The sequence below is a fragment of the Mauremys mutica genome, chromosome 12 (assembly GCF_020497125.1).
Source record: "Mauremys mutica isolate MM-2020 ecotype Southern chromosome 12, ASM2049712v1, whole genome shotgun sequence".
Taxonomy (NCBI): Eukaryota; Metazoa; Chordata; order Testudines; family Geoemydidae; genus Mauremys; species Mauremys mutica.
The window spans coordinates 31,142,448-31,165,419 of NC_059083.1; the positions used below are offsets into that span (position 1 = coordinate 31,142,448).

The window sequence follows — 22,972 nt, forward strand, 5'->3', positions numbered from 1 at the left end:
ATTGTAGTTTCCTCAGGAAGTCAGTGGTGACTCGAAGATAGCTAGGAGTGCCAGTAGCATAGGGCCTGAGGAGGGAGTCCACATAGCCAGACAATCCTGCTGTCAGGGTACCAATGCCTGAGATGATGGGGCTTCCAGGATTTCTAGATCGGGTGGTTCCTCAGTTTCTTCGATAGAGTATGGCATAATCTCTCACTGTGGTCTGTGTAGTATGTAGATAGTAGTGGATTTTTTACCTTTAGTCCATTAGGTATGATGTCCATCCGTTTGCATTTGGAAAGGAAGATGATATCTGTCTGTATTTGTGCAAGTTTCTTCATGAGGTTGATGGATTTCCACTCCATACGGCTAAATGCAGTGCCTTGCATGGTGTCAAGTATTTAGGTTTATGTCTAGGTTTATGGATCTTGGGTAGCAGATAGAATACCCCTTCTCAGGTTTCTAGGGATGTGTCTGTGTGGATTTGCTCTTGTGCTTTTTCAGGGAGTTTCTTGAGCAGATGGTGTAGTTTCTTTTGGTAACCCTCAGTGGGATCAGAGGGTAATGGCTTGTAGAATGTGGTGTTGGAGAGTTGCCTAGCTCTACTACTATACTCTACTACAGTTACTATGTTCTTCCAGGTCTTTAACAATAAAAGTTTACATTTCAAAGCTCTAATCTATCTAATGTGGCATGGCTCTAATTACCATTTACACACTTTTCAAACGTCTCTAAAAGTTGAATTTGGGTCAATTATCCTGCAAGTTTCTTAACCCTTTCTGGCCGTGTGTCACAGAAGATTAGATCCTGTGTGGATTCTCCCATGTTTAATGAGATGTGATCTCTGTGTGAAACTTTTCCCACAGTCCAAGCACTTATGGGGTCTCTCTCCTGTGTGGACTGCCTGATGTCTAATAAGGGATGACCTGTTTGTGAAACTTTTCTTACAATCCAAGCAATTATGCGGTCTCTCGCCTGTGTGGATCCTCTGATGTGTTCTAAGATATGATTTCTGTGTGAAACTTTTCCCACAGTCTAAGCACTTATGGGGTCTCTCTCCTGTGTGGACTGCCTGATGTTTAACAAGGTCTGACCTCCATATGAATCTTTTTCCACAGTCCAAGCACTTATGGGGTCTCTCTCCTGTGTGGATTGCCTGATGTTTAACAAGGTCTGACCTCCATACAAAACTTTTTCCACAGTCCAAGCACTTATGAGGGCTCTCTCCTGTGTGGATTGCCTTATGTTTAACAAGGGCTGATGTATTTCTGAATCTTTTTCCACATTCCAAACACTTATGGGGTCTGTCTCCCGTGTGGATTACCTGATGTTTAACAAGGTCTGACCTCTGTATGAAACTTTTCCCACAGTCCAAGCACTTGTGGGGTCTCTCTCCTGTGTGGATTGCCTGATGCTTAACAAGGTCTGGCCTACGTATGAAACTTTTCCCACAGTCCAAGCACTTATAGGGTCTCTCTCCTGTGTGGATTGCCTGATGCTTAACAAGGTCTGACCGCCTTATGAAACTTTTTCCACAGTCCATGCACTTATGGTGTCTCTCACCTGTGTGGAATGCTTGATGTTTAACAAGGTCTGACCTCCATATGAAACTTTTTCCACAGTCTAAGCACTTATGAGGTCTCTCTCCTGTGTGGATGGCCTGATGTTTAAAAAGGGCTGATCTGTCTCTGAAATTTTTTTCACAGTCTAAGCACTTAAGGGGTCTTTCTCCTGTATGGACTGCCTGATGTTTAACAAGGTCTGATCTCTGTATGAAACTTTTCTCACAGTCCAAGCACTTATGGGGTCTCTCACCTGTGTGTATTACCTGATGTTTAACAAGGTCTGACCTACGTATAAAACTTTTCTCACAGTCCAAGCACTTATGAGGTCTCTCTCCTGTGTGGACTGCCTGATGTTTAACAAGGTCTGACCTACGTATAAAACTTTTCTCACAGTCGAAGCACTTATGCGGTCTCTCTCCTGTATGGATTGCCTGATGCTGAACAAGCGCTGATCTCCATGTGAAACTTTTCCCACAGTTCAAACACTTATAGGGTCTCTCTCCTGTGTGGATTCCCTGATGTTTAACAAGGTCTGACCTCTGTATGAAACTTTTTCCACAGTCTAAGCATTTGTGGGGTCTCTCTCGTGTTTGGCTTATCTGCTGTGTACTTAGAACTGACTTCCAATCCAAACATTTCCTGCACTCGAGGGATTGATAGGGTTTCTCTCCCGAGTGGCTTCTCCCATGATTATTGAGGTCTGAGCGGTTATTGAAGGTTTCTCCACGGTCCAAGCATTGAAGGGGTTTCCCTCCAGCATGGACTGTATGATGTGTCACAAGCTGTGATCTCAGACTGAATCCTTTCCCACATTCGAGGCACTGACAGAGTTTTTCTTCCTTGGGATTTGTTTGCTGGGCTGTGGGATCCTTATCTCCTCCCCAACATTGAATGGATTCATCCACTTTCTTCTTTGGGTGGTTTCCCAGCAGCCCCTCTGACCTGTGCCAATTTCCACAGGTTTCTCTCTCTTCCAAGCACTGGGAAAAATTCCCTTCAGGTCTTCCCACAAAGGTCCCCTGTGGTTCCACTTCCCCAGGAATGTGCTCATGATGATTCCTCTCCTCCTTCTCACTCACTCTCTCATCACCTGCTGGGAGAGAGACAATCCAGACTGGAGTCATTGTGCTGGGGAGAAAGAGGAATAGCACAGGGGGAAACCCAACACGCTAACACTGCGAAGACTGAGCAATTGGATTCTGCCTCCACATCCCACCCAAACACTCAGAGGGATGGAAAGATGGGAAGGAAACCCCTGCAGCTAACAGGACAGGTGGGAAGCCGTGAGCAATATCTGCTGACTCCAGCCCTGCTCTGGGTGAGATGAAGAAGAACTGAGGGCTTTTACTCATACCACATTTTTGGGATTCTCAACTTTTTCCTTCATTAGCCAAATCGTTTCTGTGGGTATGGCTACACTTGAGAGTTGCAGCGCTGGTCGTACAGCTGTGAAGGAACAGCGCTGGTGTGTGGCCACACTCACAGCTACCAGCGCTGCAGTGTGGTCACATTTGCAGCATTTGCAGTGCTGTTGGGAGTGATGCATTATGGGCAGCAACATGCTTTTCAAAAGAGGGGGGTGGGGTGTAGTGTGTAGTGTGACAGGGAGCAGAGGGGAGAGAGAGAGAGTGGATTTTTGGAGCCAACACTATGTGTTAGCTTCCTGCCTTGAAAAATCAGAAAATGTTCCCGACCCCTTAGTCTTAACTCTTAATTACAAACAGCCTGCATCCCAACGGACTCCCTTTCTCTGTCAAGCAAACACTCACTCCCTGCCTGCCTCATTCACAGGGGGTTATCTCATTTGATTGTTCACAGCCAGGTACAGATTGATCACAGCAAACAGGAGCTGTGTTTCTTTAGATAAGCAGCTCCGGTGGAGCTCCGAGTTCACAACAAAACAAAGAGAGGCTGCATAACAAAACAAAGGGAATAATTTAGTTAAAAGCATTCTCGGATATCTCCTAAAACCCTGGAGGCCAATAACAGCGCTGGTGTGTGGCCACACTTTACGACCAGCACTGCAACACCATGCTTATTCCCCATGCAGACCCAGGTGAATGGCCAGCGCTGCAGCCAGGGAGTTGCAGCGCTGGATGTGCCCTGCAGGTGTGGACACTTACTAATTGCAGCGCTGGAAAGCCTCCACCAGCGCTGGAACTCTCAAGTGTACCCATACCCTAAGCCAGTCCTCACCTGTGCGGGTGCCTCTTGAGATCTCTCTTTCCTCCGAGGTCTCGAGATCGGGCACCCACGGCTCTTCCCCTTGTTCCAGCCGGGCGATCAGCTCAGGTTTGGGAATGGGAAACCCTGTGCAGGGGGTGAAATCAGAGCAGATCAGGGTGCATGGAGGACTGAGAGAGTGTCATAAAGGACACTCCATGTCCCGGTGCTGTACTGGGAGAATCTGGAATCCAAGGGGATGGGAACATGGTCACTGAGCCCCCTTGGGGGAGGGAGACGTCTGGGGAGGTGGGGGGAATTGTTACGCCCTCACTAGCAGTTCCCAGGATCTGTGCACTTTGGGGGCTTTGCTGAGGCACACATAGCTCTGGATTTAAACTCCGGCCTATTTCTAAACCTGCAGAGCCCTCCCTATAGCTGGAGTAACTCTCAAGGAGGCAGGTGAACAGGGAATCTCTGTGTGAATGAGAAACAATATCGATGGGACAATACACGGCTTCTCTCCCTTGAAACCTGGAGGGGTTGGGATGGTTCAGCACATCCATTAGGTTTGACAGCTTTATCCCACTGGTGAAGGTATGGAGTTGCAGGTCTCTCTCACATGGCAGCTGTGGATTATAGAACCCATTCCCCTTCAGTCTACCTGACAAGAACCTGATCAGATTCAGCAATGTACGTCATACATTTTCTAATAACTGAGGGGATGGTAATCTCTTACCCAGAGAGGTCACCGTCTCGTAGTTCTCCTGCATGACGTCCCTGTAGAGGGCTCTCTGAGTGGGGTCTAGCAGAGCCCCCTGCCCCTGGGTGAAATACACAGCCACCTCCTCGAAGGTCACCGGCATCTGAAACAACAAGAGTCCCTCACTCAGCACCTGCTGCCCCAGGTACAATCGCACTAGTCACGAGAAAGGAAGAAAGAAAAAATAAAATCATCTCCGAAGTTCTGGGAGGGCCAGACAAGCAGAATTCCCTCCCACCCTGCTCAGAGCAGCCAGGAGGCTTCAGGGGGTGGGAGAAGGTGAGAGCTCCTTGTCCCCCCAGCACACGGAGCAGGGCAGGGTCTTCTCACTTCCCACACGCCTGCCAGCCACAGGCTGATGCGGGAAGCAGAGCTCTGAGCCAGGGACAGGGACAGGAATCCCAACAGCTTCCCTGCGTATTTCACAGCAGCCTCTGCCCAGTGGGGTCAGGTTCCAGCCCTGGGAGTCTGGAAAATGTTCCTGGCCCTGCCGAGGGCGTTATGTCCTGTTTGAGAAATGGCAGAATGTCCACCACCCCACCACCCTCCGTCAATGGCCCTGCTTCATCCTGTGTCTTTCCTGCCCCTCCCCCTCTACAACACGCTCCCCACAGCTCCCTGCAAATCCCCCACCTGAGCTGGCTCCATCACAGCCATTTCCCCTCCCTCTCTCCTGGAAGACGGGACGATCTGGAGCGAAACGCGGACGTGATTCCTCAGCCTGTCAGGGCGAGAGGGGCGATTGGGGAGGTTACAGAAGCGACTTGAGTCCATGTCACACCCTGATTCCCCCCAGGGCTCTCTCCCTGCAGACAGACGCTCTGGACTCTGCCATGCTGCCAGGTCAGGCCCCTCCTAGCAGAACTAAACCCACCGGGGACACTTTTAAACCCTCCCGGGAACAGCATCTCTGCGCCAAATGCTAGAAAAAGAGCAGAATCAAAAGAGCCACTTTGGGGGGCTCCCCATGATATTATCATATAACCCCTCTAGCTCCTCCCCTTCTTCCCAGGAGAGCTGACTGCCCCGGGGGTGCAGGGAATGGAGCCGGGCAGGGCTGGGAGCTGGGAACCTCCCTCCCCACTTCTTGCTCCTGCTGCCCTTCCAGTCTCTCCGCTCCCCCTTTTATCTTCTTCCCTCGCTCTGCGGGAACGGGCGACTGCCCCATTGCCCTGGGCCTTGGCTCTCATCAGGCAGATCATCCACTGACACTGATAATAGGGTTTGAACCTGCCTGTGTCCATGAGGGCAGCAGCTCTGGGACTTGCAGACACACAGGGAGCCCCCTCTCCACGTAGGCCAAACTCACCAGCAGGTGCCAGAAAGGGGCCCTTTGTGCAGAGTCATTTCCCTGCCCGGCTCCAGCCCTTTCCCCAAGTCTCTCCATCATCTGCAGGCTCCAGCTGAGGAGCTGGTGTCAGCAGAGCCAGGGGCTGCCCCAGGGACTGGTCCCAGCCACCGGAGAAAGTCCTCACCTGGGCTGGGCACAGAGAGGCTTTAACAGAGGTCTCTCCTCTGCTGGGTAAGAAGCAGCTTCTCAGTCTGGAGTCCCCGGTCAAAATGGAGGAGGCAGCAGCTTCTGACCCAGGGAGCTCAACTCTAGAGGTCTCATAACATGAGCAGGGAGAGACGCACACACCAGCATCCTCCTCTCCCTTAGCAAGAACTGGAGCCCTTTGGTGGCAGCAGATAAGGATGAGTCTCCGTGTCCTGTCCCTGCAGCCCCCAGAGACAGGCAGGCAGATGGTGAGGGGGTGGAATCTCCATCCTTAGAGGTTTTTAAGGCCTGGATTGACAAAGCCCTGGCTGGGATGATTTAGTTGGGTTTGGTCCTGCTCTGAGCAGGGGGTTGGACTAGATGGCCTCCTGAGGTCCCTTCCAACCCTGATATTCTATGATTCTATAACCTCATTGGCCTATTCACACTCACCCTCTGCCAGAGCCAGCAGTGACTCGGGTCTCAGAATGGGTCTGGCTCAGATCTGAATCCTGCCTGGAAATCAGACCAGGGCTTTGAGCAGCCCTGAACGCTCAGGAGACAGATCCCAACCAACATCAGGAGTGTCTCTTTTTTAAAGAAACTTTATTTTTTCTTTATTTAAATTCTAGACTTTTGGGTGCATAACTCATGGGGTTTGAATTCTTGGGGTTGTCGATCTATCTTGAGATCGTATATCTGTGCTTAGTAAACAATACCCTAGACATTTCCTTTTTGGAAGCAATTCATACAAGATACTCTAAGGCCCCTAGGGACAGATTATTAAAAGGATTTCAGCCACTAGTGGCATATTACAAAGTATCCAGGTGCCTTCAACCTTGAAACTTCTGGCCCTTAGTGAATATTCGGGAACCAAGTTCTACACAAAAATGGGACATGGGATAAAGCACTGGGGTGCTGGACAGAGAGACAAAGCAATTGGCTAAGGCAACCCCCATTGGCGCATCAAAGCAAACTGAAGGAGTTTTGAGACCAGCCCATGAGATCAGTCCGCACTGAACTCAAATTACAATATTGCAATAGAAACAGGAACTGTTGCAGTGTCATCCTGAGATGTGATTGCCAAGCTACTAGCAACTATCAATATTTTCCATGACTATTTGCCTTTAAAAATATGAATTCCAGGGCACAATGACATTCACCTGCACAATGTTAATGAAGTTTAGGATGAAGAGCTCAGAGTAAGAAAAACAATACAGTATTTTAAAGGGAAATAATTTAAAGGCGTGAAACTCCATAGACTGGTTTACAAGCGGAATCAAACGCAGGGGAACAGGCACATTTATGAAGTGCTGGGCAGCTCTAAGAGAGCATATAAACCGTGAACCAGATTCTTTTAAACACTAAAAAGAGGTGTGACCATTTGTGGGGAGGAGGGGGAGGAGGAGAGTCTGTAAATATTTCACTGGATCGAGTCTCCTTTAGCAGCTCAGTAACATCTTATACAGGGGGGAGAGGGGCCCTGTCCAGGCTCTGCGATGCACTCGGTCTTTAAGGACACGGCCCTGGGAAATGGGAGCTGAGATTCTGCCAAAGGGGGCAGGAAAAGCCCCTCTGCTCTGCCCGCCCTCACCCTGTTTTTGCATCCACTGCAGCTGGCTCACGCCGGGGGGAGGTGGGGTTTTTACTCCTCTGCCACCACCCCCCATCCCCGGATTACCCCTCTCAGCCCCGTCTGGCAACGCCTGAACCCCGGCTTCCACTCCGATCTGCCCCCAGCCGGGCTCCCCCCACCCAGCCCCCACCGGGGCTGGCGGCAGCTTTCCCGGGCCCCGGGCGGGAATCGCAGCCAGCTCCGCTGGGAGCAGCCTGGGACCAAACCTCCCCCTGCAGCCCGAGGGTGCCGGGGGGGGGGGCGGGTCTCTCTCACCTTCCCTCCGAGCGGGGCCCCCCGGGGCAGGGGCCGGGCCGGGCTGGGGGCTCTCCCGGCTGCAGCCAGGGCTCCGGGCTCCCAGCACCAGCCGCCCCCCGGGGCTCGGGGATCTCGCCAGGAGCCTGGGAGCCAGAGTCACCGCAGCGGCTGCGAGTCACTTCCTGCGGCCGGGCCGGAGCCCAGCGCTCGCTGCCCGGAGCCGCCTCCCGGCTGCTCCTGGGTCCTAGCGCTGAAGGGATCGCGCTGCAGCATCTCGGGGTCCGGCTCCTGTTCCACTCCCAGGCTCTACGGGCCCATCATGAGCATCTAGCCCAGGGGTTCTCATGACCAAATTTTTGGTGGCCTCAGCCCTGGTCTACACTATGAGTTTAGCTGTTTAGGTCAAATTTAACAGTGTTAGAGCGATTTAACCCTGCACCCGCCCACACGACAAAGCCATTTTTGTCGACATAAAGGGCTCTTAAAATTGATTTCTGTACTCCTCCCTGACGAGGGGATGAGCGCTGAAATCACCCCTGCTGGGTCGAATTTGGGGTAGGGTGGATGCTATTCAACAGTATTGGCCTCCAGGCGCTATCCCAGAGTGCTCCATTGTGACCGCTCTGGACAGCACTCTCAACTCCGATGCACTGGCCATGTAGACTGTTTGGCCACCCTGGCGAGCTGATCATGGAGTCCCAGAATCACAAAAGAGCTCCAGCATGGACCGATCGGGAGGTGCATGGACCGAACGGGAGGTGGGGAGACGAATCCTTGCTATCTGAACTCCATTCTAAAAGACGAAATGCCGGAATATTTGAAAAAATCTCCAAAGGCATGAAGGACAGAGGCTATAACAGGGACCCGCAGCAGTGCCGCGAAGGGTGACCAGACAGCAAGTGTGAAAAATTGGGATGAGAGTGGGAGGTAATAGACACCTATATAAGACAAAGCCCCCCAAAATCAGGACTGTCTCTATAAAATTGGGACATCTGGTCACCCTAGTGGTGCGTGAAGCCTACCAAAGAACCAGAGAGGCAAACGGCCTCTCCGGGGCAGAGCCCCAGACTTGCCACTTCTATGATGAGCTGCATGCCATTCTAGGGAGTGCCCCTACAACTGCCCCACCCCTGTGCTTCCCTCCTCCGCCACCCCTCCCGGGCCAGCTTGGCAGTTATCCCCCCATTCGTGTGATGAATTAATAAAGAATGCATGAATTTGAAACAACAATGACTTTATTGCCTCTGCAAGTGGAGATCAAAGGGGGGGAGGAGAGGGCGGTTGGATTACAGGGAAGTAGAGTAAACCAAGGGGGCAGGTTTTCATCAAGGAGAAACAAACAGAACTTTCACACCGTAGCCTGGCCAGTCATGAAACTGGTTTCAAAGCTTCTCTGATGCACAGCGCGTCCTGCTGTGCTCTTCTAACCGCCCTGGTGTCTGGCTGCGCATAATCAGCGGCCAGACGATTTGCCTCAACCTCCCAACCCGCCATAAACGTCTCCCCCTTACTCTCACAGATATTGTGGAGCACACAGCAAGCAGTAATAATGATGAGAATATTGGTTTTGCTGAGGTCTAGCCGAGTCAGTAAACTGCGCCAGGGAGCTTTTAAACATCCAAAGGCACGTTCTACCACCGTTATGCACTTGCTCAGCCTATAGTTGAACTGCTCCTTACTACTGTCCAGGCTTCATGAGCCATGGGAGCAAGGGATAGGCTGGGGTAGGTGCGACCGTGTTGTGCTGCCCTGGGAGAGCAGCCTGAGGCAGAAGCCTCCAGCTGGCATGATATTCCAGGCAGGACTGAATCTCCATTAGATGAAACTTAAAGAAGAGAATGACCTGGAGTTATTCCCATTTTTGTCCAGGTTCCCCCGGCCAACCTCACTGAGGCTGGCCAGGAGCACCCATGTCTGCCCAGGCACCCCCGACCAACCTAACCTAGGTTGGCCAGGACTGCCCACAGGACGATGAGAACGGCTAGCAGTCCTATTGTACTGTCTGCCGTCCACAAGGGAAGGCAAGGGGATGCTTGCCATAGTATGTCGTCTGCATGGGTATCCCAGGAAAAAAGGTGAGAAATGATTTTTTGCTATTGCTTTCATGGAGGGAGGGGGACCTGACGACATGTATGCAGAACCACCCGTGACAATGTGTTTGCCCCATCAGGCACTGAGATCTCAACCCAGAATTCCAATGGGCAGCGGAGACGGTGGGAACTGTGGGATAGCTACCCACAGTGCAACGCTTCGAAAGTTGACCCTAGCCTTGGTACTGTGGATGCACACCGCCGACTTAATGCGCTTAGTGGGGGCACACACAATCAACTGTATCAAATTGATTTCTAAAAAATTGACTTCTATTAAATTGACCTAAATTCTTAGTGTAGACATACCCTCAGAGTGCAGCGAGCAACTCTCGCTGGTGGCTGCTCAAACACTATTTCCTAAAATACTTAATTAACTTTAGCAAAAACCATGAGATGTGCACACAGGCAGTGGTCGGCAACATGTCTGTACATGGACACAAGTGTCCACAGTAAAGATGTTGAGGTCCATGGGGGCTGCTCCCCGTCCTTGCTGTTGCTGGTGGAGGCGTGGCCAAGCGACTCTGCACTATGCCTCCGTTCTCCCTTCCTGAGCGCTGACTCCACAGCTCTGAGCCCTCCTCTGGGTCCTACTTGTGCTGCCGCTGCTTCCGGGAGCTGCTTGAGGAAAGTTGCATGGAGCCTGAACACACCTCCCGCACCTCACACTCCTGCCCCAGCCCTGATCCCCCTCCCGCCCTCCAAACAACTTGGTCCCAGCTTCAAGCTCCCTTCTGCACCCCAAATCCCTCATCCCCAGCTCCACACCACAGCCTGCACCCTCAGCCAGAGCCCTCACCCCCCCACACACACACCCAACCCCCTGCTCCAGCCCAGAGCCCCCTCAATGTCCATCACTGAGTCTGGTATTTTTGTCAAGTGTCCATTGTGCAACATGGTGGTGCTGACCCCTGCACAGAGGTAAGCGGGGGAAGGGCCCCACTGTTGTGGGGAACTTTCCTGGCTCATACACCCCACCCTGGTGGAATCGAATAGCAGAAGGATCTGAGTCCTTGTTCCCACTCCCTTCACCCAGGGGCCTGTCGGACCTCGAGGACTCCCCATCCACTCTAGTCCCCATAACCTGGACAAGGCTGGGCCAAGGATTCTTGAGGGGCTCGACCCCCAATCTTGTCATGATCACTCAGGACAGGGGTGACAGTGTCCCCACTGCGGGATACTCTCTTCGCTCTGGATGCTTCCCTGACATCTTCACTGACCACTGCATAGAGTTCAGAACAAATACAATTCATTAAACAGCAAGTAACTAAAAATAATGGGAAAGGTGAAAAGAAAACACATCACCACGCTCTGTGGGCACAGGGGGAACCACAACCAGTGTCTCTGGATTGTCAGGGTAGTTCACAGACTGTTCCTCACAGGCCCTGGCTGTGCTGCAGGGGTGCTGCAGGTTGGACACATGCTCTAGTGATGGCCACATGCCCTCAGGCTCTAGGTGGCAGGACCCTTCTACCCAGCATCAGTCATTTCCTGTCAGAGTTATGCTCCCCCTCCAAGTTTGGCTTGCAAGATCCCTTGGCAGGGGGTATCTCACTGCATTGGGCCCTCTGCCCAGGGTCCCCCTCACTCTTCCCAGCTACTGACAGCCCCCGGCTCCAGACTGCCCCAGCCCCAGCTCCCCTCTGCCTCAGCTCGGCTCCCTGGGCTGCACCTCTCTGCTTCTGGAGGCTGCTGCTCTGACTCCAGCCCACTCAGGTTGCTGCTCTCCCCTTAGCTCTGCCCTTCTCTGGCAGGCAGCTCCAGCTCACACAAAGGACGGGCTCCCGACTCTCTCTTTGGCCTGCCTTCCCTGTCAATGAGGCTGCCCTAGAGCAGTATCCTCTCCCCATTGGCCCTGGGGACCACTCTCAGGGTATTGATTTCTCACTGGCCCTTCCCCTGGCTTTTGGTACGGCGAGAGGGCCAACCAAAAACCCCACTAAGTTTCAGTAAGAGGCCAACAGTCCCCTTACCCAGATACACATCCAAATAATCGGTTTCAGAGTAGCAGCCGTGTTAGTCTGTATCCGCAAAAAGAATAGGAGTACTTGTGGCACCTTAGAGACTAACAAATTTATTTGAGCATAAGCTTTCATCAGACGCATGTAGTGGAAAATACAGTAGGAAGATATATATATACACACAGAGAACATGAAACAATGTGTGTTACCATATACACTATAAGGAGAGTGATCAGTTAAGGTGAGCTATTATCAGCAGGAGAGAAAAATAACTGTTTGTAGTGGTAATAAAAATGGCCCATTTCCAGCAATTGACAAGGAGATGTAAGGAACTGGGTTGAGGGGGGGGGAATGGTTTTACTTTGTGTAATGGCCCATCCACTCCCAGTCTTTATTGTAATTTATTTTCTGCTAGCTAGTAAGTCTGCCGCTGTGTAAAGTGATAGTTGAACGTTTGTTAATATTTTTCACAGCCTCTCAGCTAGCTACCTGGGTTGCCAAACTGGCAATTTAAAAACCTCAGACACTCCAGCAGGATTGCCGGAACCTCCCCTGCCCCACCTCTTCCCCTGAATCTCCACACCTGCCCACCTCTTCCCCCAAGGCTCCTCCCTCATCCACTCCTCTTCCTCCCTCCCTGCCCAGGTCAGGAGGGACTTGCCTGTGGAGCCAGGCCTGGGAGCCGCAGCCGCCCGATGTAGGTAGGAGGCAGCCCTGGCTGAGTAGGGGCTGGTGTGGGTGATGACCCAGTGCCTCCCCACCCAGAGTAACTAGACTTTGGGTGTCCGCTCAGTAGATCTGACCGGACAATGGCAGGTTTCCTTTTTAACTGGACTTTCTGGTCAAAAACTGGGCACTTGGACACCTTAGCAGCACCCAATGTGCAATAAGTGCTGGGAACATGCCAGGGACAACTTCTGCTTTCTTATGGTGGGAGAAGTAACAATGGGAAAACCTGGGTTAGACTCAGTTCTGACCAGCAGGGAGGAATTCACTGGTCTAGATGAAATTATTCTAAGGTGGGTGCACAACTGGTTGAAGACTGTACCCTGAATAGTTATCAATGGTCTGGTGTCAAACTGGGAGGGGAATCATAGAATCATAGAACTTAAGATCAGAAGGGACCATTATGATCATCTAGTCTGACCTCCCGCAAGATGCAGGCCACAAAAGCTGACCCACCCACTCCTGAAATAATTTTCTCCCTTGACTCAGCTGTTGAAGTCCCCAAATCCTGATTTAAAGACTTCAAGTAGCAGATAATCCTCCAGCAAGTGACCCCTGCCCCATGCTTCGGAGGAAGGCGAAAAACCTCCAGGGCCACTGCCAATCTACCCTGGAGGAAAATTCCTTCCCGACCCCAAATATGAATGACGGGAGGAGGAGCCCCAGGTGGCTTTTCCTCACTCCCAGCAGGGAACAGGGAGGTGAAAAGCCCCAGGTGGCTTCCCCCACTCTTTACAGAAAACAAGGAGTGGTGGAGGGGCAGCCCACCCACAGCCTGTGGGGCAGCTAGGGTCCTGGGGTGGAGCCGAATTATCAGGTGCTCTGAACCCACCGGCAGCCAAGCTCCTTGCTCCTCACCACTCCCAGCTCGCCACATCCCAGGTCTTCTCCCTCCCTCCTAGCGCTTCCCATCCCCCGCTGCCTAACAGCTGTTTGGTGGCACTTAGGACTTTCCAGGGGGGAGGGGGAGGAGTGGGGACGCGGCACGCTCAGGGGAGGAGGCAGAGAAGAGGCAGGGCAGGGGCAGGAACCTGGGAGAAGGGGATGGACTTGGGGCAGGTCTGGGGTGGGGACTTTGGGGAAGGGGTGGAATGGAGGTGGGGTGAGGGCGGTGCAGGGGCTGGGCCAGGTGTGGGAAGGGGGAGGTCAAGCACCCACCGGGCAGCGGGGAAGTTGGCGCCTATGGAGGGAGCTGCCGCTGGAGATGACAGACTGGGCTCTCAGCTCCCCACACTGCCCCTCTTAGGTCGGTGGAACAGCTCCTCGGTAGGACACGCCCCAGCAACCCAAGGAGGGTAGTGTGGACATCAGCTACTGCAGTAATTACTGTGGCGGCTGTAAGTCAACCTAATATAGGTCAACTTAGGTTTGGAGTGTAGATGCCCCTTACAAGCAAAGGGATTTCTCTCACCCAAGAGCTTTCAGCAGTCCCTGCTCACTGGGAAGCCTTCCAGCGAGGATCACTGCCCCCAGTTCAATGATGCTCCTGTTGTCTTTCAAGAGATCTTGCTACTGTGAGTAGAGATGGGGGAGGAGAAGTGGCCAGAGGCCTTCCTCCCCCTTTATATTCCCACCCTTTATAGTGTAAAAGTCATTGCTGGGTGATGGCCTATGTGAGCTCTAAACCGTCTTTCAAATGAATTGTAAATGTCTTTGTTTACCGCCTTCCTCCTGTTGGTGGACGGCCAGATAGTAGTTTTCTAACATAGATGGTCAGTTCTTTGTCGTCTCTGAGGAGTTAGTCTGTGGGGTGTTCCCCAGAACGTCAACATATTTCAGTAACAAATAAAGCTACCATACATCCGGGTTTTCCCAGGCAGAGCTTCTTTTTGGAACTCGTTTCTCTGTCCGAGCGTGATTTTCCCATAACAGCAAACGTCCAGGGGTTTTGCAGAGCAGATGGGCTACAGCTCAGAAATAGCCCTGATTGGTCACCTTCCCAACTGGTCTATTCCCCGGCATCCACAGCTGATCGGTCCATTCCTCTGCATCTGTAGCTGATTGATTGCTGCCAGATCCCACCCACCCAGGCCCCAGCTCCCAGCCCTGGGGAGCGGGTCCTGCAGGCAGGTGCTGACGGATGGCTGTTGCTGTGTTCTGGGCTTGTATCAGCGCCCTGCCACTGTGACAGTGACAGACACTGCCCTCACTTCGTGAGTACTCCCCCCGCAACCCTCCAGCACCCACAATTCTACCCCCCAGCTCCCACTCCTCGTCAGTGTCCTCTTTTTGGGCACGTGGAATATGGTCACCCTAGTAACAAACATACAGTAAAATCTCACTATTCTACCCATTTTCTTCTGTAGCGGCTAAACCAGTTTCATTTCTCGCCTCATTATTTGGTTGTATTACTTGCAAAAGTTTTAGCATCATTATACTAAAAGAAAGAGAAAGAAACACAAGTCTTCCCATCTACAAATGATCTGGACTAACCTAGAAAAACCCGGGAACTAATTTCACCAATAGATGCAAACAGGGCTCTAGGATCTGTAAGGTCAAACTGTGCTTTAGAGTCCATGGAATTTCCCCAGCCACTCCTGGCTCTGTGGCACTTTCTTCTCCAGCCCTCTTGAGTCTGACTTAGGATCACAGACATCAAACCTGTGATTCCTAGGCATGGAGAGCCAGGGACACGGTGGTAAGTGACTCCTTGAGAGGCAGAGGGGAAGATAAAACTGTCCATTGCTGGGACAGAGGCAGCTCTGTGGAGAGTGGAGTGAGTCCCTGCTCCCACTTTTTTAGCATCTAGTTAATTCTGGTGCATAAGGAAGAAAATGTACAAACACTCAATGCTTTACAGCAATGTAATGTGAGACTATCTGGGAATGAGACAATCCGGCCCCAAAGGGGGAACTCCGGGACTAATGACCACCCAGCAAAAGGGAGGAGGTCAGAACACGTAAGTAAAGGTATGATTCGAAGAAGTCACAGAATCTGTGACGTCCAGAGACCTCTGTGACTTCAGCCCATGGTGGCTCAGAGCTGTGGGGTCCCCGAAGCTCTAAGCTGCTGCAGGCTGTGGGGGTACCACGCAGCACTAAGCAAGGCCGCCCCGGAGCTCCGAGCCATGGGAGGCAGGGGGCCAATGCAGCTCCCAGCCAGAGCCCCAGCAATGGGTGCTGCAGCCTTCTCTCGCCCCATTTTGTCACAGATATTATTAGTAAGAGTCCCAGACAGGTCACAGGCTTCCGTGAATATTTCTTTATTGCCTGTTACCTGTCCATGACTTTTATTAAAGATATCCATGACAAAATCTTAGGCTTACATATAAGATGCTCAGGATGAGGTTACACTAGGAAATCTGGTGGAGGGTCACAGAGATGCGCTGACTAATCCCAACCACATTTCCTACCATAGACAGATGCTCGGAAGCACAGTTGGGATCTCCAGGCCTCTCACAAATGGCTCTGTGGGAATCAGCCCCTCTCAGTGGTGCTGTCTGAATGCAGAGGGGGCAGGGAGATGGGGCAGAGGGAGAGAGTGATGAGGCAGCACCTCGCTACCCCTGTGCTCTCCCTCGCCTCTTATCCCATGATCCTCAAACACTCAATACCCCAGCACCCAGCTCCACCAGCCCCAATCATTCAATCCCCAGTTCCCTCCCCAAAACCCACCCTCCTGGTCCCTCAATACTTGATCCCCCAGAACCCAATGCCCAGGGGGATTTGGGGAGGGGAGAAGTTACCAGCCCCCAGGGACACTCCCCCTGCAGGGAACAGGTCAGTGGGGTGGCCCAACCCAAGGGCTGGTCGAAGATGGGGGAGGGGACAGGTGTCTAGAGTGAAGGTGGGGCCTGGCCCAAGTGTCTTTCTCCTCATCTCCATGGCAGGGGGATCCCGGCTGGGAGGGGAAGGGAGAGGGGGGAACTTCAGCCAGGCAGAGGGAGCATCTGGAGGAGTTTCTCTCTTTCCCTTCCCCCACCTGTAGCCCATCAGCTCAGAAGCCAGGGCTGCAGCAGGGAGGAGGGACTGACCGGGGAAGAGCCAGAGGGTCACTGACCAGCTTATGCTCGGCTGCTGCTGGATCCTCACCTCAGCAATGGGCAGCTGGATCTTGGGAGCCTAACACCCCTGATGTGTGTGGGAACGAGGAAATGGGTTTGTCACCATGGCCAGCCCTAGTCAGAACCCTGAGAGAATTTCCCTGCTCTGTGGAGGAGCCTGAAATGACAGTTCCACTTGGAGCATTTTCCACACTGAGAACATCTCAGAGGTTTCTTCCCTGTGTGGATTTGTGGATCCCTGATATTCCAGGAACACCAAATGAAGCTTCCACCACATTCAAGGTCTCTCTGTTGTGTGGATCACTGATGCTTGAAGTCAAATTGAATCTTTTCCTGCAATCAAGCTATTTCTAGGGTCTCTCGCCCTTGTGGATTTTCTGATGTGTGGTCAGCTCTGAACTCTTACTGAAGCTTTCCCCACAATCAAAGCATTTATACGGTCTCTCGCGTGTGTGGATTTTCCCATGTTGATTAAGATTTGAGCGCTGACTGAAAGTTTTCCCACACTCCAGGCATTTATGAGGTTTCTCTCCTGTGTGAGTTTTGTAATGTGTATTAAGGATTGATTTCAAACTGAAACTTTTCCCACACTCAAGACATTTATAGGGTCTTTCTCCTGTGTGGATTCTCCTATGTTTAGTAAGGGGTGAACTTTCCATAAAACTTTTCCCACACTTAAGGCATTTAAAGGGTCTCTCTCCTGTGTGAACTCTCTGGTGTCTAGTAAGATATGACTTCTGAATAAAACTTTTCCCACACTCAAGGCACTTAAAGGGTCTCTCTCCTGTGTGGATTCTCCCATGTTGAGTAAGCTGTGAGCTTTGACTGAAAGTTTTCCCACAGTCCAGGCATTTATAGGGTCTTTCTCCTGTGTGGATTCTCTGATGCTTAATAAAGAATGTTTGACGAACAAAACTTTTCCCACACTCAAGGCATTTATAGGGTCTTTCTCCTGTGTGGATTCTCCCATGTTTAGTAAGGGATGAACTTTCCATAAAACTTTTCCCACACTCCAGGCATTTGTAGGGTCTTTCTCCCACGTGGATTCGCTCATGTTTAATAAGGGATGAACTTTCAAAAAAACTTTTCCCACACTCAAGGCATTTATAGGGTCTCTCTCCTCCATGGATTCTCCGATGTTTATTAAGGTGTGAGCTTTTACTGAAAGTTTTCCCACAGTCCAGGCATTTATAGGGTCTTTCTCCTGTGTGGATTCTCCCATGTTTAATAAGGGATGAACTTTCCATAAAACTTATCCCACACTCAAGGCAACCATAGGGTCTCACTCCTGTGTGGGTTCTCTGATGTGTAGTAAGCTTTGAGTTATGAATAAAAGTTTTCCCACACTCCAGGCATTTATAAGGTCTTTCTCTTGTGTGGGTTCTCTGATGTGTAGTAAGATGTGACTTCTGAATAAAACTTTTCCCACACTCAAGGCATCCATAGGGTCTCTCTCCTGTGTGGGTTTTCTGATGTTTAGTAAGCTTTGAGTTGTGAGTAAAAGTTTTCCCACACTCAAGGCATTTATAAGATCCCTCTGCTGCGTGAACTTTCTGGTGTACAGTAAGTTGTGACTTCCGAATGAAGCTTTTCCCACAGTCCAAGCATTTATGGGGTTTCTCTCCTGTGTGGATTGCCTGATGTCTAGTAAGTTTTGTTCTGTCAACAAAATTTCTCCCACACTCAAAGCAATTATATGGTCTCTCTCCTGCGTGGATTGCCTGATGTCTAGTAAGTTTTGTTCTGTCAAGAAAATTTTTCCCACACTCAAAGCAATTATATGGTCTCTCTCCTGTGTGGATTCGCCTATGTTTAATAAGGGATGAGCTCTGACCAAAAGTTTTCCCACAGTCCAAGCATTTATATGGTTTCTCGCCGGTGTGGGTTCGCTCATGTTTAATAAGGTTCCATCGCGTACTGAAAAGTTTCTCACACTGAAGGCATTTATAGTGTCTCTCTCCCGTGTGGATTTTCCTATGTTGAGTAAGGTGAATGCGCTGAGTGAAAGTTTTCCCACACTGAAGGCATTTGTATGGTCTCTCTCCCGTGTGGATTTTCCTATGTTGAGTAAGGTGAATGCGCTGAGTGAAAGTTTTCCCACACTCCAAGCATTTATGGGGTTTCTCACCTGTGTGAGTTTTGTGATGTGTATTAAGGGTTGATTTCAAATTGAAACTTTTCCCACACTCAAGGCATTTATAGGGTCTTTCTCCTGTGTGGATTCTCCGATGTGCAGTAAGGTATGAACTCTGACTAAAACTTTTCCCACACTCAAGACATTTATATGGTTTCTCTCCTATGTGCAGTCTCTGGTGCACAATAAAGTTTGATTTCTCACTGAAGCTTTTCCCACAGTCTACACATTTATAGGACTTCTCTCCTGTGTGTGTTCTCCAATGTTTAATAAGGCTTGCACTGAAATGGAAACTTTTCCCACGGTCAAGGCATTTGTAAGGTTTCTCTTCATTGTGACTTGTCTGCTGGACTGTGATTTCCTTGGGATCCTTGCATCCTCCACCACGTTGAATGGATTCATCCAGTTTCTTCCTGGGATAGTTTCCCAGCTGCATCTCTGATCTGTGTCGATCTCTCAAGGCATTTCCCTGTTCCAAGCACTGGGAAAAATTCCCTTCAGCTCTTCTCAAAAATATCCCCTGCAGTTCCACTTTCTCAGGACCTTCCACCTGCTGATTCTCCTTCTTGTTCTCAGTCACTGTCCTGTCACCTGCTGGAGGAGAAAGAATCCAGACAGGAGTCACTGCCTGTGCTGGGAGGAAAGGACAGAAAGGGGAATAGCAAAGAGGGAAAACACAACACAGTGATTGTTGGGGAGATGGAGACATTGGATTCTGCCTCCACATCCCACCCAAACACTCCCAGGGAAGCGAAGTCTTGGAGGAAATTCCCGACAGCTAATAGGATGAGTGGGAAGCTGTGACTAATATTTGCTTTCAGGATATGACACCTACTGACTGCAGCCCTCACCTGGGTGAGATGGGACAGAGCTCAGGGCTCTCGCTCATGGCACATTTTGGGAGTCCCAGCTTTTTCCTTCATGCTCAGGATGGTTCTTTCTCAGTTTCCCTGACTCCTCACCTGTGTGGATGCCTCTCGGGCTCTCCCTTTCCTCATCAGCCTGGAGATCCGGGACCCACGGCTCTTCCCCTCGTTCTAGCCGGGCGATCAGGTCAGGTTTGGGAATGGGAAATCCTGCACAGGGGATGAAATCAGGGAAGGTCAGGGCGCATGGAGCATTGGTAGGGTATTTGTCACAGGGAACATTCCCTGAGTTTAATCTGACCCTACATGGGACTGTGGAAACTCAGACCCTTTGGGAGCAGCAGATATCTGGGGGTGGGGTGTTGCCACACCCTCACTAGGAGACCTCAGGGTAGATGCATCTGGGGGACTTTCTGGCACACACAGCTCTGGTGTTAAAATCCTGCCTATTTCCAAACCAGCATGTAGGTGCTGGAACTAAGCGTCCTGGGGGAGCTGCCGCACCTCCTGGCTTGAAGTGGTTTCCATTAGATCCAGGGTTTACAGTTTGGTTCAATGGCTCTCAGCGCCCCCCACTGTACAACCTGTCCCAGCCCCCCTGAGCCCGCAGCACCGAGAGCCTCCCCATGGACGGAGCTAGTCCCAAGAGGGCCAGTGAGTGGAGTGTGAAGGAGAAATAACACAGGCAGGGAATCCCCTGCTTCTGGCCCCTTGTCAGCTGGAGAGAGGGGGATGAATTAGCCTTTCCATTAGGTTTCTGCCTCCCCTGTTGCCTCGAAGGGGGTATGGAGATGCACGTCCCTCTCACAGTGGAGCTGTGGACTCTACCAGGGGTTCTCAACCTTTTTCACTCTGAGCCTCCCCCCCCATGGTATAAAAATGCCACAGCCCACCTCTGCCAGACCAACTGGTTTTTTGCATATGAAAGCCAGGGCCAGCATTAGGGGGTGGGGAGCAGGGCAAATACCCAGGGTCCCACGCCACATGTAGCCCCGAAAAGCTACATTGCTCAGGCTTCAGCTCCAGCCCCATGCAGTGGGGCTTTTACTTTGTGCCCTGGGCCTCAGCAAATCTAATTCTGGCCCTGCTTGGCGGCCCCCCCTGAAACCTGCTCATGGCCCCACAGGGGCCCCTGGCTGAGAACCACGGCACTATGTGACCCCAGCTGAGCAGAGTCAGACATGCAGACCCCATGGCTTAAAATAGCTGAGGGGACGGGACTCCCTTACCCAGCGAGGTCACCGTCTCGTAGTTCTCCTGCATGACGTCCCTGTAGAGGGCTCTCTGAGCGGGGTCCAGCAGAGCCCCCTGCCCCTGGGTGAAATACACAGCCACCTCCTCGAAGGTCACCGGCATCTGGAACAACAAGAGTCCCCCACTCAGCACCTGCTGCCCCAGCCACAGACCCACTAATCATGGGGGAGGAAGCTTGGAAAAGCAGAATCCTCCCCCCACCCCTGCTCAGAGCAGCCAGGAGGCTTCAGGGGGTGGGGAGAAGGTGAGAGCTCCTTGTCCCCCAGCACACGGAGCAGGGCAGGGTCTCCTCATTTCCCACACACCTGCCAGCCACAGGCTGATACGGGAAGCAGAGCTCTGAGCCGGGGACAGGGACAGGAATCCCAACAGCTTCCCTGCGTATTTCACAGCAGCCTCTGGCCAGTGGGGTCAGGCTCCAGCACTGGGAGTCTGCTCAGTTTTCCCAGCCCTGCCCAGGGGGGTGTTGTGCACGGCCCAGGCTGGTTCCCTCCGCCCCCACCCACCGGGGCTGGCGGCAGCTTTCCCGGGCCCCGGGCGGGAATCGCAGCCAGCTCCGCTGGGAGCAGCCTGGGGCCAAACCTCCCCCTGCAGCCCGGGAGTGCCGGGGGGGGGAGGGGCGGGTCTCTCTCACCTTCCCTCCGAGCGGGGCCCCCGGGGCAGGGGCCGGGCCGGGGGCTCTGCCCTGGGAGAGGCTCCTGGGGCGGGAGCAGCGGGAAGGGCCCTGCTGGAGATTCCCCTCTCCCGGCTGCAGCCAGGGCTCCGGGCTCCCAGCACCAGCCGCCCCCCGGGGCTCGGGGATCTCGCCAGGAGCCTGGGAGCCAGAGTCACCGCAGCGGCTGCGAGTCACTTCCTGCGGCCGGGCCGGAGCCCAGCGCTCGCTGCCCGGAGCCGCCTCTCGGCTGCTCCTGGGTCCTAGCGGTGAAGGGATCGCGCTGCAGCATCTCTGGGTCCGGCTCCTGTTCCACTCCCAGGCGCTAAGGTCAGAAGGGCCTGTCATGAGCGTCTAACCCAGGAGTTCTCATGACCAAATTTTTGGTGGCCTCAGGCCTGGTCTACACTATGAGTTTATCTGTTTAGATCAATTTAACTCTGCACCTCCCCACACAACAAAGCCATTTTTGTTGACTTAAAGGGCTCTTAAAATCAATTTCTGTACTCCTCCCTGACGAGGGGATTAGCACAGGGCTGCCTGGGGGGGGCTAAGTGGGGCAATTTGCCACAGGGGCCCCCACGAGAGTTTTTTGGGGCCCCTGGAGCGGGGTCTTTCAGTCACTCCGGGGACCTGGGAAAACTTTTGCAGGGCCCGGAGCTTCTTCGTTCCCAGTCTTCGGCGGCGAGGGGTCCTTCCGCTCCGGGGCGCAAGGACCCCCCACCTCCGAATTACTGCTGAAGCAGGACCCGCTGCCGAAGTGCAGCAGGGTCTTCGGCGGTATTTTGAAAGCGGGGGGCTCCTTCCATTCCAGGACCCACCGCCGAAGTGCCCCAAAGACCCATGGCAGGGACCCCCTGCCGCCGAAGTACCGCCGAAGACCCCACTGCACTTCGGTGGCAGGTCCCGCTTCGGCAGTAATTCAGCAGCAGGGGGGTCCCTGCCATGGGCCTTTGGGGCACTTCGGCAGCGGGTCGCGGAGTGGAAGGACCACCCACTGCTGAATTACCACCAAAGCGGGGGGGGTCCCACCACCGAAGACCCCAGGCCCCTGGAATCCTCTGGGCAGCCCTGGATTAGCATTGAAATCAACACTGCTGGGTCGAATTTGGGATAGTGCGGACGCTATTCAACAGTATTGACCTCCAGGAGCTATCCCAGAGTGCTCCATTGCAAATGCACTGGCCAGGTAGACAGGAAAAACATCAGGAACTTTGGAATTTCATTTCCTGTTTGGCCAGCGTGGTGAGCTGATCAGCATAGGTGACCATGGAGTCCCAGAGTCGCAAAAGAGCTCCAGCATGGACCGAATGGGAGGTACTGCATCTGAGCACTGTATGGGGAGACGAATCCGTGCTGTCAAATGAAATGCCAGAATTTTGAAAACATCTCCAAGGGCATGAAGGACAGAGGTTATAACAGGGATCCGCAGCAGTGCCACATGAAGCCTACTAAAGAACCAGAGAGGC

The 22,972-nt window shown here is 52.3% G+C and overlaps 2 protein-coding genes across 5 annotated transcripts; both read right to left on the bottom strand.

The window, feature by feature from the left end:
• Positions 1-331: 331 nt before the first annotated feature.
• LOC123345522 (zinc finger protein 850-like) lies at positions 332-4,496 on the bottom strand. 2 transcript variants are annotated; one of them, XM_044982498.1, is made up of 3 exons: positions 4,447-4,496; positions 3,741-3,854; positions 332-2,634 (listed from the first exon to the last, which is right to left on the bottom strand). In XM_044982498.1, the coding sequence occupies exons 1-3, from the start codon at positions 4,478-4,480 to the stop codon at positions 770-772; spliced, it is 2,013 nt and encodes a 670-aa protein (XP_044838433.1). In that variant the 5' UTR covers positions 4,481-4,496; the 3' UTR covers positions 332-769. The 2 variants fall into 2 exon arrangements, with proteins under 2 accessions (XP_044838433.1, XP_044838432.1); XM_044982497.1 differs by having other exon boundaries at positions 332-2,637.
• A 10,911-nt stretch (positions 4,497-15,407) lies between these two features.
• On the bottom strand, positions 15,408-20,953 carry LOC123345520 (zinc finger protein 420-like). Of its 3 annotated transcripts, none has more exons than XM_044982495.1 (3): positions 20,827-20,953; positions 19,694-19,807; positions 15,408-19,322 (listed from the first exon to the last, which is right to left on the bottom strand). In XM_044982495.1, exons 1-3 carry the CDS (start codon positions 20,951-20,953, stop codon positions 16,948-16,950), a joined length of 2,616 nt encoding a protein of 871 aa, XP_044838430.1. In that variant the 3' UTR covers positions 15,408-16,947. The 3 variants fall into 3 exon arrangements, with proteins under 3 accessions (XP_044838430.1, XP_044838429.1, XP_044838431.1); XM_044982494.1 differs by having other exon boundaries at positions 15,408-19,325; XM_044982496.1 differs by having other exon boundaries at positions 15,408-19,359; positions 20,827-20,887.
• Positions 20,954-22,972: the final 2,019 nt, after the last annotated feature.

What these genes read in the sequence shown, in the direction of transcription:
- LOC123345522 (XM_044982497.1), bottom strand. Translation starts at nt 4,480, where the DNA reads ATGCAGGAGAACTACGAGACGGTGACCTCTCTGG. An exon ending in CGAGACGGTGACCTCTCTGG is followed by an intron (nt 3,855 to 4,446) that starts GTAAGAGATTAC and finishes CCCCCTGCACAG; the next exon opens with GGTTTCCCATTCCCAAACCT. An exon ending in CTCAAGAGGCACCCGCACAG is followed by an intron (nt 2,638 to 3,740) that starts GTGAGGACTGGC and finishes TCTCTCTCCCAG; the next exon opens with CAGGTGATGAGAGAGTGAGT.
- LOC123345520 (XM_044982494.1), bottom strand. Translation starts at nt 20,953, where the DNA reads ATGCCGGTGACCTTCGAGGAGGTGGCTGTGTATTTCACCCAGGGGCAG. An exon ending in CGAGACGGTGACCTCGCTGG is followed by an intron (nt 19,808 to 20,826) that starts GTAAGGGAGTCC and finishes TCCCCTGTGCAG; the next exon opens with GATTTCCCATTCCCAAACCT. An exon ending in CCCGAGAGGCATCCACACAG is followed by an intron (nt 19,326 to 19,693) that starts GTGAGGAGTCAG and finishes TTTCTCCTCCAG; the next exon opens with CAGGTGACAGGACAGTGACT.